Source organism: Diorhabda carinulata, chromosome 5 (genome assembly GCF_026250575.1).
Source record: "Diorhabda carinulata isolate Delta chromosome 5, icDioCari1.1, whole genome shotgun sequence".
NCBI classification, from domain to species: domain Eukaryota; kingdom Metazoa; phylum Arthropoda; class Insecta; order Coleoptera; family Chrysomelidae; genus Diorhabda; species Diorhabda carinulata.
In genome coordinates this window covers 19,379,659-19,397,784 of record NC_079464.1, presented here as the reverse complement: position 1 = coordinate 19,397,784, position 18,126 = coordinate 19,379,659, and the positions used below count along the sequence as shown (strand labels likewise).

At 32.3% G+C, this 18,126-nt stretch overlaps 2 protein-coding genes across 7 annotated transcripts in view; one reads left to right on the top strand and one right to left on the bottom strand.

Moving 5' to 3' along the window:
• LOC130893688 (uncharacterized) overlaps nt 1-18,126 on the bottom strand; it is a 38,002-nt gene that overhangs the window by 6,872 nt on the left and 13,004 nt on the right. For 2 of the 6 annotated variants that reach the window (XM_057799990.1, XM_057799989.1), the window contains exon 2: nt 1,796-2,021. The gene's annotated coding sequence lies outside the window, so the exon portion shown is untranslated. Of the gene's footprint in view, nt 1-1,795; nt 2,022-7,144; nt 7,252-8,226; nt 8,320-16,740; nt 16,875-18,126 lie in introns of those variants that run through there. The other 4 variants (XM_057799991.1, XM_057799987.1, XM_057799988.1 and 1 more) reach the window with 4 other exon arrangements.
• On the top strand, nt 11,490-18,060 carry LOC130893686 (uncharacterized). The gene is made up of 5 exons (XM_057799983.1): nt 11,490-11,968; nt 12,931-13,151; nt 14,114-14,341; nt 15,795-16,369; nt 16,743-18,060. Exons 1-5 carry the CDS (start codon nt 11,672-11,674, stop codon nt 16,973-16,975), a joined length of 1,554 nt encoding a protein of 517 aa, XP_057655966.1. The 5' UTR covers nt 11,490-11,671; the 3' UTR covers nt 16,976-18,060.

The window sequence follows — 18,126 nt, the reverse complement described above, 5'->3', positions numbered from 1 at the left end:
TTTTTCAATATACGAGTGTTGTCCCACAAAACAATAGACGTTTTTCAAGTAAAATTCGTTGGTTGTATCTAGAATACTCGTCAATTGATGAGTAACTCTCATTAATTTAGGAAAAAAGAGTATTTTTTATAAACAAAGGACTTGGGACTCATCAATGGACGATTATTAAGTAAAATACGGTCCAGTTTTTGATTTTGGACCAAATACTCATTGATTGATGTGTGCCTTTTATTAATTTGGAAAAAATTAGGTTTTTTAAAAATAAATATTTGATTTGGGGACTGATTAATCAATCATTTTTAATTAAAATTACGTTCTGTTCTTGGCTGTATCTAGAATACTAGTCAATTGATGAGTAACTATCGTTAATTTAGAAAAAAGAGTGTTTTTGAAGAACAAAAAACTTGGAACTCATCAAAGGTCGATTTTTAAGTGAAATGAGGTTTTGTTACTGAATTTGGACTAGATACCCATTAAATAATGATTTATTTCAATGAATAATGGACTTTGAACTCATTAATCGACGATATTAATATTTTTCACACATTGAATGTGTACTCCGTATTGGCAATAATTGATGAGTATTTTGAATAAATTCGGAAATTTGGACATCTCTTAATAAAAAAGTATTTTTGACTTGGGACTCATCAATGGCAATTATTAAGTGAAATAAAATCCTGTTATTGATTTTGGACAAAATACTCATTGATTGATGAGTCCCTTTTAATAATTGGGACTGATTAAAATAAACCACTTTTAAGTGAAATTACGTTCTGTCCTTGGCTGCATGCAGAATACACGTCAATTGATGAGTAACTATCGTTAATTTAGGAAAAAAGAGTATTTTTGATTAACAAAGAACTTGGGACTCATCAATGGTCGATTTTTAAGTAAAATGAGGTTTTGTTACTGAATTTGGACTAGATACCCATCAATTATTGATGAGTATTTTATATTAATTTGGAAAAAATTAAGTTTTTTAAAAATAAATATTGGAATTGGGACTGACTAATGAATCATATTCATTTAAAATTACGTTCTATCCTTGGCTGTATACAGGATACTCATTAATTGATGAGTATTATTTATTAATTCAGGAAAAAAGAGTATTATTGATAAACAAAAAGACTTGAGGATCATCAATGGGAGATTTTCAAGTAAAATGAGGTTTTGTCATTGAATTTGGACTAGATACCCATTAATTGATGAGTATTTTATATTAATTTGAAAAAAATTAGGTTTTTTAAAAATAAATATTGGAATTGGGACTGATTAATGAACCACTTTCAATTGAAATTACGTTCTGTCCTTGGCTGCATGCAGAATACTCGTCCATTGATGAGTAACTTATTAATTTAGGAAAAAAGAGTATTTTTGATAAACAAAGAACTTGGGACTCATCAATGGACGATTTTCAAGTGAAATGAGGTTTTGTTACTGGTTTTAGGTTTTTCAAAAATAAATATTGGAATTGGGACTGATTAATGAATAATTTTCAATTAATATCACGTCATTTGATGAGTACCTTTCATTAATTTAGGAAAAGAGTATATTTGACTCATTAATTGATGATTTCTTTCATTGGCTAATGGACTTTTAACTCATTAATGGACGATATTCATATTTTTTTGTCGAATGTGTACTCCGTCTTGTAAAGTTATTAGCTCATATTTCTTACACGTGTATTTCCACTTAACATCAAACGTAATCCATAATCTTATATTTGAATTAAAAAATTCAATGTACATTCAAACTTTTATTTTAAATATTATATTATATAAATAAATAAACTTACCCAATTAACATTATTCATATGATTCAATCCATCCAAATGGACGTATTTTTTCCTTACATAATCAACAACAAAAGAAATAAACACACGAAACTACTCGTAAATCACTGAAAGCTTTTAATCTGCAACTGTCTACGTTTTACTGGTTACTGTCGTTGCATTACAATGTGGATGGTAGTCCTACCATAACAAAGCTGTTGCCGGTTTTTGCGAATAAAAATTACTGTCGCTGAAATAATGGATGAAAACATTAAAATTTAGTTATACAAACAATCGAAAATTCGAGAGTATTATCGCGTACAGTACAGTGTTTTGTCGAATAAGGCTGTTGGTACAGACTGGATTTTTATAGTATGCATGTAGTTATGGGTTAATTAATTATTATAAAATTATTATGATAAATTTATTAAAACAAAAAAATGATTTCACATCACAACTATTCTATGCAATGAAAAATAATTTCATAAAAAAGTGAAACTTTTTGTATATAGGTATACAGGGTGTCCCACGACAAGTTAAAACTATCTGTATATAGCGAAATACTTATAGTAAAATCATGAAAAATTCTACGTTTTGGTTTTCGAATACGATCTTTTTAACTAAAATGGACTGTAACTTTGTTATTTTAATTGGAACACCCTGTATATTAATACATTTTTGAAATCTGCGTAAAATTTTAGTATACTTTTGTCCTAATTTTTTTTTCGAAAAATGCATATTTTTTGAGTTATTAATTTTTTTGTAAAAAAATTGACCGTTGCAAACCTTTATAAATTATTTTTTTACGAGGATACCCTTAAAGATATGAAAATGGTTTCTATTCGGCTGTTTTTAGCATGTTTAGACGTATTTGAATCTATGTTGAAAAATTTTTTTATATCGTTTTATACAGAGTTTGTATAAAAAGTGTTTAAAATTTAATTTCATAAATATCAAATTTCTTTATTTTTTTAAATACAACCACCCGGTTTTTTCTATTTTAATGCATTCAGAGGTAAAAAATAAAGCAAATATATGTATACTTTCCTATACCTAAACCTTACCGTTATCCAGATATTAAATGTTTTCTGTAAATGTTTAGAGAGTCGGAAACGACTAAAAGATGGAATAGGATTAGAAAATACAATTTGATTTAATTTTTTTTACAGACTGGATAACGGTGAGGTTTAGGTATAGCAAAGTATACATGAGTTTGCCTTATTTTTTACCCCTGAATGCATTAAAATCGAAAAAATCGGGTGGTTCTATTTAAAAAAATAGAGAAATTTGATATTTATGAAGTTAAACTTTGAACACTTTTTATACAAACCCTGTATAGAATGAAAAATTTTTCAACATAGATTCAAATACGTCTGACATTGATAAAAACAACCGAATAGAAACCATTTTCATATCTTTAAAGGTATCCTCGTAAAAAAATAATTTATAAGGGTCTGTGACGGTCAAATTTTTTACAAAAAAATCAATAACTCAGAAAGTATGCACTTTTCGAATAAAGTTTTTAGACAAAAGTATATCCGAAAACCCAAACGTAGAAATTTCCATGATTTTACTATAAGTATTTTGCCATATACAGATAGTTTTAACTCGTCGTGGGACACCCTGTATAATTATAATTCAAACAAAAAACAATCGATATTAGTACTTCGAAGGCTGAGATTAGAGGAGAAAAACAAATTAAATTGGACCAGACAACCAAACAGGCAAAATGCAGCGTTGTCAGCTTGTATGATTCAACTTGAAGATTATAGTTGGCCACAAACTTTTTTTTTTGATATTGTATCAAATGATTTAAAGAACTTTTCTTGCTTCCTTAATGAAATTTATTATAATATATAGCATTTGTAGTTTATTTATATATTTATCCAACAGTAGATAATAGACTTTAATCTTGTTTCATCTACTATCCAGTTTGTTGAAAAGTAGATCGTGCCATCCCTTAGGAGGTCGGCCGAAGAAAAGTCTCCTTGAAGTTGATTTTCCATCCTTTACCCATTTAGGATAAAAGATGAAAGCCAGTAGATAATAGAACAATAACAATAAATAAAGCTACGCTATTGGCAACAGCGCATTGTATCAGGTATTTTCTTTCAGTTTCACACACGTGCTGTAGAGTTTCGTAAAACAGAGACCGGAATTTCTTTGTATTTAAATAAACAATGAAAAATTTACAATCGTATTGACAGAATCGAAAAATATATTAAAAGACAGCACGTTGTGGATTAAGTTCGTAGATTGATAAAAATTGTAGGAGAGTAAATGAATTTTTGCATTAATCAAACTGCAGTTTATTACAAGATTTCACTGTAATATCTTTCTACACAACTAAGTTTTTTCAAGATATCATCGTTAAGACGACATTCATTTGAACTTTTATCTATTGCTACTTAAGTTTAGAGATATGGCAACATTGATGAAAATATGTCAAAACTGACAATTCCATCGTAAAGTTTGACATTTTTAATGGTGGATGTACACAAAACGCGTAGTCATACGAGTCCTATTTGGCTCAAGCTCAAGCTCAACTCAGTGGTTTTCCGATTTCAATCGTACGTCATGAAGGTCATACGAAATCTGCTGTTGTGCCAGAAAACATCGATGCAAGATCGTCATGTGACATACTGTGAGATTGAGTCATACTAAGGCATTAATTCCACTCGCATACATTCAATATTGTATGAACATTTGACTGACAAATGTCTATGCATATAAACCCGAAATTAAGCATCAATCGACTGTATGGGTGTTTCAAAAGAAGCCAAATTTTACAAAAGTTGTTCGCGCACGGAGTACCTCAAAAAAATAGATATGTCGCCACCAATCGCAGAAGACGAATCATCCACCACGACATTACCAGTTCAGTCATACATCAGTTCAAACAAAAACGTTTTTCAACAGTCAAAACATCGAATTGAAGGGTCATCCGCCGTACAGTCCTTATTTAGCACCCAATGATTTCTTTTTATTTCAGCAGAAATTGCAGTTTCAGAATTTTTCTACTTGAAGAAACGGTTGATGCATTCAAATAACATTTTTTGGAGGTACCTCAATCGGAATGGAGCATATTAAAAAAAATCCAATGCAATCATAAATATTTGTTTTTATTTGTCTATCTCAAAACTTAAGTAGTAACCCTCGAATCTTTTAGTGACACGTGCCGCACAAGACACATCTGTCTGCTTTATCAAATAACAGCTGGAAGTGGTATCTCTCATATTTAATTTAGGATGAAACCGAATTGCAAATAAGTATTTTTGACGAGCTATGTAATTTTGAATAACCGAGAATAATTTATCAAATTTTATTTATTATATATTTATATTAGTGTTCAAATCACTTATTTATGCAAATAATATACATTGACATTTATGCTGATTTCATACTCAAGACTTAGTGCGATCTATAAGGTCTACAGAAAGGTCATAAATAAAAAATTGTTGTGTGTGATTATTTTTCAATATTCCACACACTTCGCAGAACGTCTGATTGAAGCTTCTATGCTACAGTTAAGTAATCCAAGACAATCATTTCCACAACGGCGCATCATTATCAATTACTTTATTATGAACTCTAACCTCATTAAGTTATCGTTGCTATAAATTGTTTGTGTTTAGTCTCTCTGTTAGTTTTTGTAGATTCCACTTTAACCCCATTATAGTCTTCAGTTAATTATTATTAATGTGACAATAGTGAACCATAAGTATATTTAACTAATTTTATAATTATCATTGTATAAGATAAGAACTAATATATAAATAAGTCTGTAAAACTAATACTTCATTCATTCAATTTGATATTCGTCATAAAAGTTTAACTAGTTGTAACTTTAAATTATTAAATCCTCAGTTTGCTAAATAAATTGTTTTTAAAAAGCAAGTTGGTGAATTGAGTTAAATAATTCTACTATAAAAATATAATGCATCTTTAGAGTTAAAATGTTCCTAAGCATTCTGTATAATTTCATCGTCCCTGTTAAATATTTCACTCTTTTCACGCCCCTGTTTTTTTTTCTATAAGTAGGTTATTATGTATAAGTTAATTTCAAATGTTTTTCGTAAAAAAATACCTAGAGACATTGTTAATTGACCAAAAAACTACTATTTCGTAAATGTTTTTGTTTATTCAAAAATTTACACAAAATAACGGTAAAAAATGAACATACGAGGATGGTCCAGAAGTATTTGGGCCAACAAAGAAAGCACAAAAATCAAAAACTTGTTCAATTACACTGAGTAGTAATTCTTCATCGCTGATATTTTATTTTTCATCATTATTCATTAATTTAGACAAAACTTCGGATAAAACAACTTATTTCAGAAAATTAAAAATTTAAGGTTATGCAAAATCATCGAAGTGAAACTGTCAACTGTCAACATTGAAGTGGCTAGAGTCACTTCAGAACGTTCCGAAAGTGTTTTATAGTACGGAATTGTCACTTTCACCACATGGAACACTCAAAACGCAACTTTCAGTATGTAAGTGAATACAGAACGAACAACTTTCAGATGGCGTCGTCCAAAAAAATATGAATCGTCAAGCTTCTCAAAATAGTCATTAACCTTCCGTTGGACGTATTCAATCTACGAAATGAGTAGAATATGTTTTGACCTACCAAGTTTTTGTGTTTAACAAGCCTCCAGCTATCTTCCCAACTACTTTCTAAGAGTTAGAGGCGTATCTGAATTCAAGGAATGTATCTGATTCTTAACCTGGCTGAGGTACTAACAAGTGATCGACAATCCTTGGAAAAGTTGAGAGGTTAGGACGTTTATGGATTGAAATGGTTTCAATTCGTTATTGATTATAAGAGAATCAAATATCTTGTGATATGAACTTGAGTTGATAATATTAACACCAAAAAAGCTCAAGAAAAATTGGTAACTGTCCAAGATATAGTCCAATCATTTGTAGATAACTAGATTTTCCCCATCATTGGATCTGGCAATGCAGCAATTAAAACCATATGAAGATATTTTAAATATCGCTTAGCTGTTGAATTCTCTCGAAAGAAATAAGGACCAATAGATCTTCCCCTGACGATTTCTATCCAAACATGATTTTTTTCGGGCGCTGGGTATGTTTTGGTTGAATCCAATGGGGCTTTTCCTAAATCTAGTAGCTAGGATTGTGTCGATTTAAACAAAACGTTGAGTGGTCTAAATATACAATTTCTCTCCTAAAATTTCGTGAACAAGTTGAACTTTGTGTGAGTGGTTGTTTTTTCTTTAAAAACTTTACAACAAACGACTAACTAACATTTCCCCATTTCCCTGCAATGAACAGAATTCAACTAACTTTACCAAAATCCTTATACAGAGGGGTTTGGAAAGGTAAAAAGCAAAAGGCACTTACAGATTGGTCGTCGATTCGAGCGCACTGCTCTCCTGAGCCTTTTTCGTGATTCCCTGCTCCTGTTGCCACAAGTTCGAAAGTTTATAAGTTCCTAATACGCACTTAAGGTGTAGAAACTCCAAAGTCCCGAATTTCACTTCAGGCACAATGCGGAACTGTTCACTTCCGAAACCCGTGCCTATCCTACTGAGTGCGCCAATTATATATTAAAACTATTACGAATGTCTGAAGTCTCCTGGAACGTGTATCAAAACATATTTTCAAATCAGACAACAACCTGAGACAAGCTTTGAGCCCTAAAATACAACTGCAAATTTAGCTATAACCTCTTCAGGTCCAAATCCGTTGATCCCCATCGATTCGCTAATTCTTTTCGCTGCGGCCAATCTTAAATCTCTATATTTGTAGTTTTTGCAGTTAGAATCGTCCACCAGCATACAATTCTATAAACTTAACTGTTTCACTATCTTGCAACTTCACTACTCGAATTCCTGATGGTTCAGACATCTCGAAAACTCACTAAACAATCACTCATCGTCAAAACCTGGCTAGCAACTGTCGTATTCACGCCTGAAAATCAAACACGTTTGATATGGAGCTCCTGGTGGCTATTGAGACCGTCTTCCACGAATTCGTGAGCCACATGCTCGTGCCACGTCCCGTGGGAACTGGGCTTAATAGTCAATTAAACGTGATACATTTTTAAAGAACTCATTGTGTCAAAATTGATGAGACAATTATTTTCGCTTACTATTAAATTTCATTAAACGATTTCTGAGAATATTCTTTCTATTAGAATTTTGAAAGGTGTTTATGTCGATAGGTTTCACATAAAATATTTTATCACCTTAACCTTGATTCATAAAATGTAAACAGACAATTTTTAAAATACCTTCTCCAATCTTCGAACACACGTGAATTGAAAATGTGACGATATTGCATAATTAAAAAAGACGTTGATTAGAATATATAATAATTAAATCAATAATATTATATTATACAACAAGATGGCGAAGACTATTATTTTTGAACGAACACCAAGTTAATTTATCTACTACTTGTGTTAGTTCGTGTGTACTTACATATACATAAAACGGGAGAAATTTGCAGGTTGATTGTAAAATGGTCGAGAAAGCCATAAAAGAATTTAGCTGCTGCCGCATTTTTGAACTTAGCTGTAAGAAAATAAAATAGCCATTATTGAATGTAAATACTTGATATAAATTTTTTAGATAAAAGGGTTTTCAAATAAGTTTATCATAGAGATTATTGTTCATTTCCTACTGAATTACCATTTTCATCGTCTTGATAATTATTCCGTTTTGCCACTGCTCGTGCGCAACAGTTCAACGATCGATAATAATATGCGCCGAAAACCTTTCGAGTACGTTTTAGAAACAAAGGTAAGTTCAAAAAGGCGGCAGCAGCTAAATTCTTTTATGGCTCTCTCGACCGCTCAATAGGGAGGAACTTAAACGTTCCACAAGATTTGATTGGCTTAACCTTATTGTTAATTTGCGATTAATCTACGCGTTATAAACATGTGATTGTTTGGTGATTTTTAATCGATTTTTTTCGCTTAATGCAGTGATATAACTCGCATGCGAACGTTTTGAAAGACCCTGTATAAAAACTAATAAATTTCTTCAATATCTTATTTCTTAGACCTTTTGATATATTAATGCATCTTAATGTTCTTGATTTTAGGTCTTTTCTGTTTCAAAATTAGTTTTTTTTTAAATACGAGTCGTAATTTTTAAGAGAAAGATAAAAATTGACGTTTCGACTTTTTATATTTTGATAAAGAAAAGTCGAAACGTCAAATTTTATCTATTCTTTTAACAAATTATCAACAAAAAACCAATTTTGAAACAGAAAAGACCTAAAATCAAGAAGATTTAGAAACAAAAACTAATAACTAGACCTCTATTCATATGCACACACAAGAGAATGAGTTCCTGTCTGTAATAGGTAGGGGATATAACAATAATTATTAAGCGTACTCATACCTTTAAGTAAAGAAGTTTTGGTGCGTGCTATCCAGTGGCGTACTATATAAATTAATTGACTAATATTTCGATTTTCTTGTTAAGTTTACAAAATAATAAAAATTTTTAACATTATTCAGGCACAATTACTAGAAAATATGAAATAATCCATCATCCCTATATTTTAGTACTCTATTAAATTACGTGTATTATGTATATCATGAGATGTTACAATGTTGGACTTTTGGTAAGGTTCGAAATGAATAATTCATAAACCAAATGGAATAAATTCTCCCAAAAACAATGGCGAGGTTATTGGAAACTTATAAAGGATCGATTTTTCAAAATAAAATAAGAAAATGAATACTTTGATGTAGACCAAATGGAAGAAGACGTACCACAAGGAAGCGTGCTTGGTACGTCTCTAAATTGATATACCAGACACGAACAACTCCTTCCAACAGGAGCAAATTTGAAAGAAGCTACCATAAGCTACAGAAAGGCGCCAATTTATTCAAGATAAGGTCAAAAATTGGAGAAGAGAAAACTCGATGAATAAATTTTAAAAACGGTATGGAATTTGGAAACAGAGCTAAATATCTAGGAATAAATGTAGATTCTAAGCTGAGATGGAAGGAGACAACAAAATGCAAAATATAGATGATTCTAGACGGAAAATCCCGAATATCAACTCATATACAAGAAAATTTTAAAACCCAATTTGATATACGGACTACAGTTTTCAACCAAAATCGCGGTTATTCAAAAATTAAACAAAAACTACGTCAAGCTCAACGAGGATCAAGAATTGCGATCTAATTGTAACAGGTGATCAAACTTTTCTCGCATTGTGGATTTTCCATACCATAATCGAAATGCAAATCTGTACAGGGACCTCACTCACTTAAGAAAGAAATCAAGAAATAAGTCGAAGGCACGATACACAATCAGACACGAGATTCTCCAGCTACTTGACCTTCGGATCTAGTGTAAATGCGAGTACTGATTGTATTTCTAACCGTTCCGAGCATGCGTAGTGGTTACTTTGACTCAAGCAGAAGAAATATTAATCTGCAAATATGCAAGGTTTAGGGAGAAAATGCTACGAGTGAATCAATTATTATAAAATGGAGCCAGTGAGAGGTGACCAAGTGTACGATGGAGAACGATATGGACACCTGTGTTTGGTTACTGATTAACTTATTCGTGCAATTGAAGAGAACTTTGAGCAAAATTATAAGTTTACAATTAGTACTTAAACTATGTAATTTCCGCAAATCTCAAGATCACCAATTCATGACATAAACTTTGCTCGAGTTGGGTACCCAAAATCCTTACTCAATAAAACATAAAACGCCTTTTTAACCACTACCATCTCGGATAGTCACAAAAGGTTGAAGGTTCTTACGATATACCAAAAGCTAAGCGACCATCAATGAAAGTTTAGCCTTTAGCAAATCTTGATACCTCTAAAACGCAGAAAAAGCGCCGAAAATAATTGTCAAAAGATGTTGTGTTGTAGCCTCATATTGCGAACGTGATAAAAAATCTTCTACAAAAAATTGACTGGGACGTGTTGGATCATACTCCGTACAGCAACTCGCTATCAGCGACTTTCATCTCTTCTTACTTCTAAAATGTTTCCTTGGTGGTCAAGACTTCAACGATGAAGACAAGCTGAAGGAACAAGTTACCACATGGTTTAGAAAAACATAGCGGTAACTTTCTAAGAAAAAAAGCTTGTGTTACACTATGAAAAGTGCCTACATAAAAGTCAACAATTGTAGATTTTTGTATAATAAATATCTTTTTATACATATATTTATATATAACGTTGTCGAATTGGGAATGTGGCAAAATTAAACACCAACGTGTACTAACTTTAATATATTCCGATTTTTCGAATACTTATGTATAAATAGCCTGGAAAATAATTAGTCAAGATTCGGCGGTTTTAAATTGTGTTATTTATTGTAAAACATTAAATTAATTGCCGCCTAATAGAATTTACTTGGGTTTTTAATTTTGCCACATTCTCAATATGAAAACGCTCATAATCTAGCTGAAAGATTTCGTTCCAATTAAAAAGCTCGGAAATATATTAGAGTGATTACACTTTGGTGTTTTATTTTGCCACAATCCTACTACGAAAACACACACACAATTACTGTCTGTTAGGTTTTTATCAAATGTTTTTCCTGATCGCATCCGTAAATATTTAGATTGGTTTTGATAAATTTATTTGCTTCAAAATAAAATTACTCGAAAAAATATGTTTATTATATGATAGATAAGATACGCCGCTGTAATCTACCCTAACCTCACACATGACGTCCGACATATGCAGCTGCTTGTCCCCTTTTAGTAACCGTTACGCTCTAGTGTAACCACCAGTCGCACTTTTACCTTTTCACTAATCAACGGACCTTTAAACGCCGGCGAAATAACCGTCAAAATATTTTGTTTTCAATATTATTTGTTTTTCGAAAAAAAAAGTAGGAAAATAGTTTTTAAATGTGCGTGAATTACCCGGTTGACGATGGCTACAAAACAAAATTTCTATTTAAATCCAGCGTTTTGTCAACAAAGTGAAATAGCTAATAACTATCCCCCTAGAGTGTTGAGCCCCAAAAACGTGAGACATTCCCCAGTGGGGGCGCAGTGTATTCCTCAAAATATCGATCAAGGTCCGAGAAGAAGCGACATTCAACAAATAGATGAATGTTTGGAAGAACAAGAATTTTACGAAGAAGTTTTAGTGGACGATAAAGGATTTATAACGGATAAAAAGTTTGTGGTAGTAGCGCAAAATAATGAAGGAAAAAAATATATCCAGGTAAGAATCATTTCATGAATATTTACACCACGTCGTTGTTATAATTTGTGTCAGAATTTGTTAACGAAAACTAAAAAACAAACATAAAAATAACTAAAGATAAAACTAATAAAGTCGTTGATAGAGTAAAAGGCATTTTCCAGTAAATACGCCCTCAAATTCGATTCGAATCGATTTGATTTCAATTGGCAAATGATTGTGCATGTTTTGCATTATAAAGTATTGAGCTCTGCAGTTTAGTCCGTGTAAATATCAAACAATTTTCTTTTGTAGTTTGAAGATCGCTCAAATTGTCTTAAATATGAAAATTGGGAGCTAAAAAAATATTACGTTGAACAATAAATATATTTTTGACTGAAATTTTTTGTGCTTTCTTTGTTAGGCCAGGTTCCTCTCGGACCATCCTCGTAGTACATTCAGGAATCGTTGGTATTAATAGTAGCAATTATTGTACAATTTTTATAATTGCAGAAGTTAGTCTTTTCGGTATTTCATTCTTTAAAACTAATGATGTCGAAGCAGCAGATGTTTTGATTCGTGTGAGGAGGATTAAACAATTTTTGTAATTCTTCTATTTTTTTTGTATTGGTTCTTCTATGTATCCTGCTACGTTGAAAGAACTGCATCCTCCGTGTCTTTCCAGAGCCAGAAAATTATCGCCAGTATCCACCAACACTGTTGCCAAAGAACGTCCATCTTCAGGATTTTTCAGTTTCGGATCAAAGCTAATGGTATGGCACCTACGATTTCGGTATGCAATAAATAATCCTCTGCTGGTAAAGTGTACAGGGCTCGAATATACAACCCTCATTGGTAATTGGTTGCAAAGAAATTGTGAGCCCTACTTTGAGACCCTATCACTCCCCGTGGATACAACTTTATATAGAGTTAAATTGTCCCAATTTGTCATATTTTGGGTCCCCTTAAATGCCTCTGCTGTATCACTTATGGTTTTTTGATAGGTTCCTCAAAACGACGATAGATACGGAAGCAGGTACGGTTTATCTCAAAGCGATGACAGAAAAGGAGCTCGATACGGTGTACCGACACCTACGAAACCAAAACTTGCTAGGAGTCAAAGTCAACGATATGAATATATTCAAATGCAAGAACAAAACGTTACACCAAAAAAGCAGATTCAGTATCACGAAGAATTAGAAGTTTCACCAGGTCGAGTACATAGGTAAGGAATATCTCGCTCGTCAAAATACGTAACGAGAGTGTGGATGAGTAGTAATCTTGTCGCTTCTTTTTGCCTCGATTCGTATCGAGAACCTGTAGGAGGCGCCTCGATTAGGCATAGAAACTTATGCTGTATATATTTTGTACTTTCCAATACAGTGGTATGTTTCAAGCAATTACCGCCAGCTCTAGGTCAAGTCAGGTATTCTGGAATTATTCTCGTATAATAGACATTTTCTACTTTTTGTTTTCCATCACTCTGTATGTCCACACGTTGATATTTGAAACTTCACTGCTTATTTTTCCCCACACCATAATTTTTATCTTTGTGCTTCATTTTAGCGAACAATCGTAGTTATTTCCTTCAAACATCATCCATTTTCAATATAATTTTAGCTGGATTCAGTACTTCCCCTGTTTCAATACTTCTTTTGTCGTAAAATCCTCAGATTGGTCATAGTTTATCTCTGGAAGTGACTCTAACTCCCCTTTGTTTAAAACTTTCATATATTCGATTTCTTCGGAAACTTTTTGCTTTTTGAATGTCCATAAAACCGAATATACTTTTAGATTTTTTTTTTAGTTTTTCATTCCTAAGACAGCTTTGTGCTTCCTTTAATTGGTTTTCATTAATTTTCTTCGGTGATACCTATTTCGTTTGTCAGAATGTATCTTCTATTTGTTAGACTTTTTGATACCCCATTTTCCAAAATGTTGTAATCTTTCTGATGTAATATTGTCATAATCCGCTGCTTTATCTCTTTTCAGCTTCTTTTGTTTCTATTAGTTCTTCGTTTTCATCATTTTATAGTTCTAGGTGCCATTCATCGTGGATTTCCCTTCATCTAAACTAACTAGGTTTTCTAAATATTCTCTCATCTGCTATAAAATTTCTTCATCTTCAGATAAATGCTTATAGGGTATTTTCAAAACCGTGTAAAATAAAATTTTGTGTAATTCAAGATATGCAGTTATTGAAGCTGATGAAGAAACTGAATTAACCACTAGATATGCCTTGGTTCCTGTTGATCATCTAACAAATTTAACCACAAGTCAACAACAAATTTCTACGCCAAATCGAAATAGATATGAATATATACAAGATCAAACGCTGCCCTCAATTCCTCAAAGTTCGATTAAGAGCTCTAGGTATGAATATATTCCAGCTTCTCCGCAAAAACCTCAAACTAGGTATGTATACTTTCGATAATTATTGATGTTTTCGTTTGAGGTTAATAATTATAGTTTTTATCATCAGTTGTACCATTTCTTTCAGTAGACAGTTCAATAATTTAAGAAGTTTCTATAGTGTGTTTCGACTGAGTTCAGGGTGGTTCTAATCATCTCGAACCACGGCAAGAACTTTGTGTACTGTCTTTCTTTCAAATGATTTTCTATTTGAAATTTTTGGCGCTTCGCGTGCTGTTAAAGGATGGATTATTCGGCGCTGACTCAACATTCCTTCTAAGCTCATTGCCCGTAATTCGTCCTCATCTGGTGAGGTACTGTTTTATGAACTTTAGTTGTAGAACAAAAAACTATATACAAATTGGATCCCAAAAAATCTTTGTACTCGTGCTTGTTGGGTCCACCAGATACGGAGTGACGGACGCGTTTACTGTGTTGTTGGACTCTATCGTCACAGAAGATGAAATCCGCAGAACAAAACAACAAACTCGACAATGGCGGCACTAAGGTTCAATGTCTCCAAAGAAATTCAATCAAACGCATCGTAAGGGGGTTCTCTTTACCAGCTGGAGACACAAAGAAGAAATTTGGGTGATCTGTAATACCTCATCTCTTGTATAACTGGGACTTGGCCCTTATCATCTTATCGCCAAGCTAAAAGAAGATTTAGGTCGCCAACGCTCCCGCAACAGATTAAGTGGGAGACTTTTCCGACTAAAGATGGCGCACCGTCTCCAAAATTGTGTCAAAACAAATGGAGATTATGTTAAAAAAACGACAACAGTCTCAGATTTTCAACGATGTAAAAATTAATAACAATAAACAATGTTTTCTATTTGTAAATAATATATAAACCTTACTTTGGGAACAACCCTCGTATAAGTTCAACCAATACACTACATTTAACCTTACAATCAACCGTTTTAACGAAGTGAATTTTTGATTGACAATCAACAGTTTTGACGAAGTGAATTTTTCATTGACAATCAACCGTTTTAAAGAAGTGAATTTTTGATTGACAATCAACAGTTTTAACGAAGTGAATTTTTTATTGACAATCAATCAACCCTTTTAACGAAGTAAATTTTTGATTGACAATCAACCGTTTTAACGAGGTGAATTTTTGATTGACAATCAACAGTTTTAACGAGGTGAATTTTTGATTGACAATCAACCGTTTTAACGAGGTGAATTTTTGATTGACAATCAACAGTTTTAACGAAGTGAATTTTTGATTGACAAGCAACAGTTTTAACGAAGTGAATTTTTGATTGACATTCAATCAACAGTTTTAACGAAGTGAATTTTTGATTGACAATCAACCGTTTTAACGAAGCGCATGTTTGATTGATAATCAACCGTTTCAACGAAAGGAATTTTTGATTGCTAATTATAACAAAACAACTTCTGCAATCGCATGTTGTTGTTATTTAAATTGATACTATAATATTTTCAGCAGGAATTATACGCAACAATCTCCAATGCCCAATCCAGCAGCAACCAAGAAGCTTCACGAAATCCTCTCCACTCCAAAGAAAACTAACAACGTACTGTCTCCGCAGTCCTCTAGAAAGTTGATGCCGCCGTCAATCTCACCGATAGCCAAAGATTTTCAAACTAAATCGATGCAAAAATTAAAAAAACCGCCTCCAAAAGCACAACAAAAATTAAATTACGCCATAGCAGCTAAGCAGTTAGCTTACGACAAACGACATACAGCTATAGTAGCCCCGATGTGTTCGAGTCCTATACAGAGCGTTTACAGCGAAACTACTTTCTCCAAATCGGATACTTGGTCTAATTTGAGTGTTAGAAACATTTCTGTACAAGCTACTATTACATTTTCGGCATTGTTGATGCTCCTCTGTGGTTGCGCTACGTCTGGATTGAGTTTTTATATGATCTATATCATGGATAGGAAATATTTTCTAGATTTCGGAGTTGTCGCTGGTTTTACTTGCCTAGTATTAGGTTTATTAGGGTTCAGAAGCAGGAATATGTATTGGTTACCCAACCGAAACTATATATCTGGTAAGTTGTTTTTTAACGCGCCGAAACAGTTTCTATGTTGATTAACATAAACTACAAAATGCTAGTCTTTTTTCAAAATCAACTACAGTTAATTGGTAAATTGTTAGGGTGCATTTTTTATCTTCATTCTTGATTTTTTTTACATTGTACAATTGTTTTTATTGAATCATATATTTTCATCAAAAGCGAGAAAGTAATTGAAGAAAAGTCAATATTTCCATTAAAAACGAAATTTTCGTTATAACATTCCATCTAAACAGATGAAATAACAAAATGAGTTAAATTTATTCGGTTTTATCAATATTGATATCATTTTTATTGCTTTCATTCTTGTTTGTACGAATGGACTATAATAAATTTATTTTACTTACAGGTTATATCGTTCTTAGTATCTTCAGTCTTTTAACTTGTGTAGCACTGTTAGTCCTTCTGATAAAACATCCAAAACCGGGCACACCACTTGCTGACATGACTTCTGTAGCTGTTTGTGGTTTTTCCGTTCTATCTTTGGTATTAGCCGCCATGGGAGCGGTTTCCAGTTATTGTTGTAAATATCCGCCGCCAGATAATAGAGTTCAGCATTGCGCAGAAGGATTTAGTGTTTAAAACAGATAAAATTATATGTGATAATATCAGTAAATAAAGTTTTATATTGAATTAGAATATTTTTACAACTAAAATATGAATAATTGATAAGATATTGGGGCGATAAAGATCCATCAAATTGTTCATTTTCTGTTCTGTGACGACCTGTATAAACTACATCTAACCGAATATTATATTCATATATTTTCAAGTCTCCCAATTCAGTTTAGTTGTCTTCGAGATAAATAAAATCATTTTTATAATAAGATTTGTCTTTAGCCTCAACGCAGTTTTCAATTTCGACGATAACCTCTTTATCTAATCAAAATTTCTGTCCAGCGAGCATCCTTTTTGACGTCTGAGAACAGGAAAAACTCCCTGAGGACTAGATCTGGAGTATACGGTGGATTAAGAAGCGATCCGAAGCCCAAACTATAAATTGTCCTACGTATAAAATATTTAGTAGCTTTTTCAACTGATTTCAGTTTTTCTTTACATGTCTTGTGAATGATCCACAGCAACCGTGGGTTCGTAAATTGTGTACATACGCCTTCCGACAGCTTCGGCCAATAGAAATGCGTTTATGTTAACAATTCGATGTTTTCATTGGTAAACAGTGGAGACGATGAGTCCACGTGGACTGACGGTTTGTTAGATGTTTATATGGGAAATTAGACATTATTTTTCATTTCTTAATTTGGTATGTTTCTTCACTTATACAATTGTCGAACAGAAAATGAACGCCTCATGAAATCTTCAGATTGAAGCCGAAATTTTTTCAAACAATCGTATTTTCACAAACTTCCGGTTTACACACGTATAAATGGCTGTATATGTAGACCCGGTGAACGGTAACGTGTAAACCAACCATTAATAATTATTATACAATGGAAAATTATGATTATTATTAATTATCAGAAACAAATATTTGATAAATACAATGATAAAGAGTAAATTATAGTTAACTTAAGATATTATATTTATGCTAAATTTGAAAATTGTTTATAAAATATTATTAGTTTGATACGTATATTATAAATTATTCTGTTACCAGATTGTTATTGAATTCGAATTTGATTGCGACGTAAATAAAGTTCTAAAATTTGCTTGTAATTATTTACAAAAACCTGTCAGACAGTAAAGGGCGAAGCAATTGTTTTGGGATATTTTTG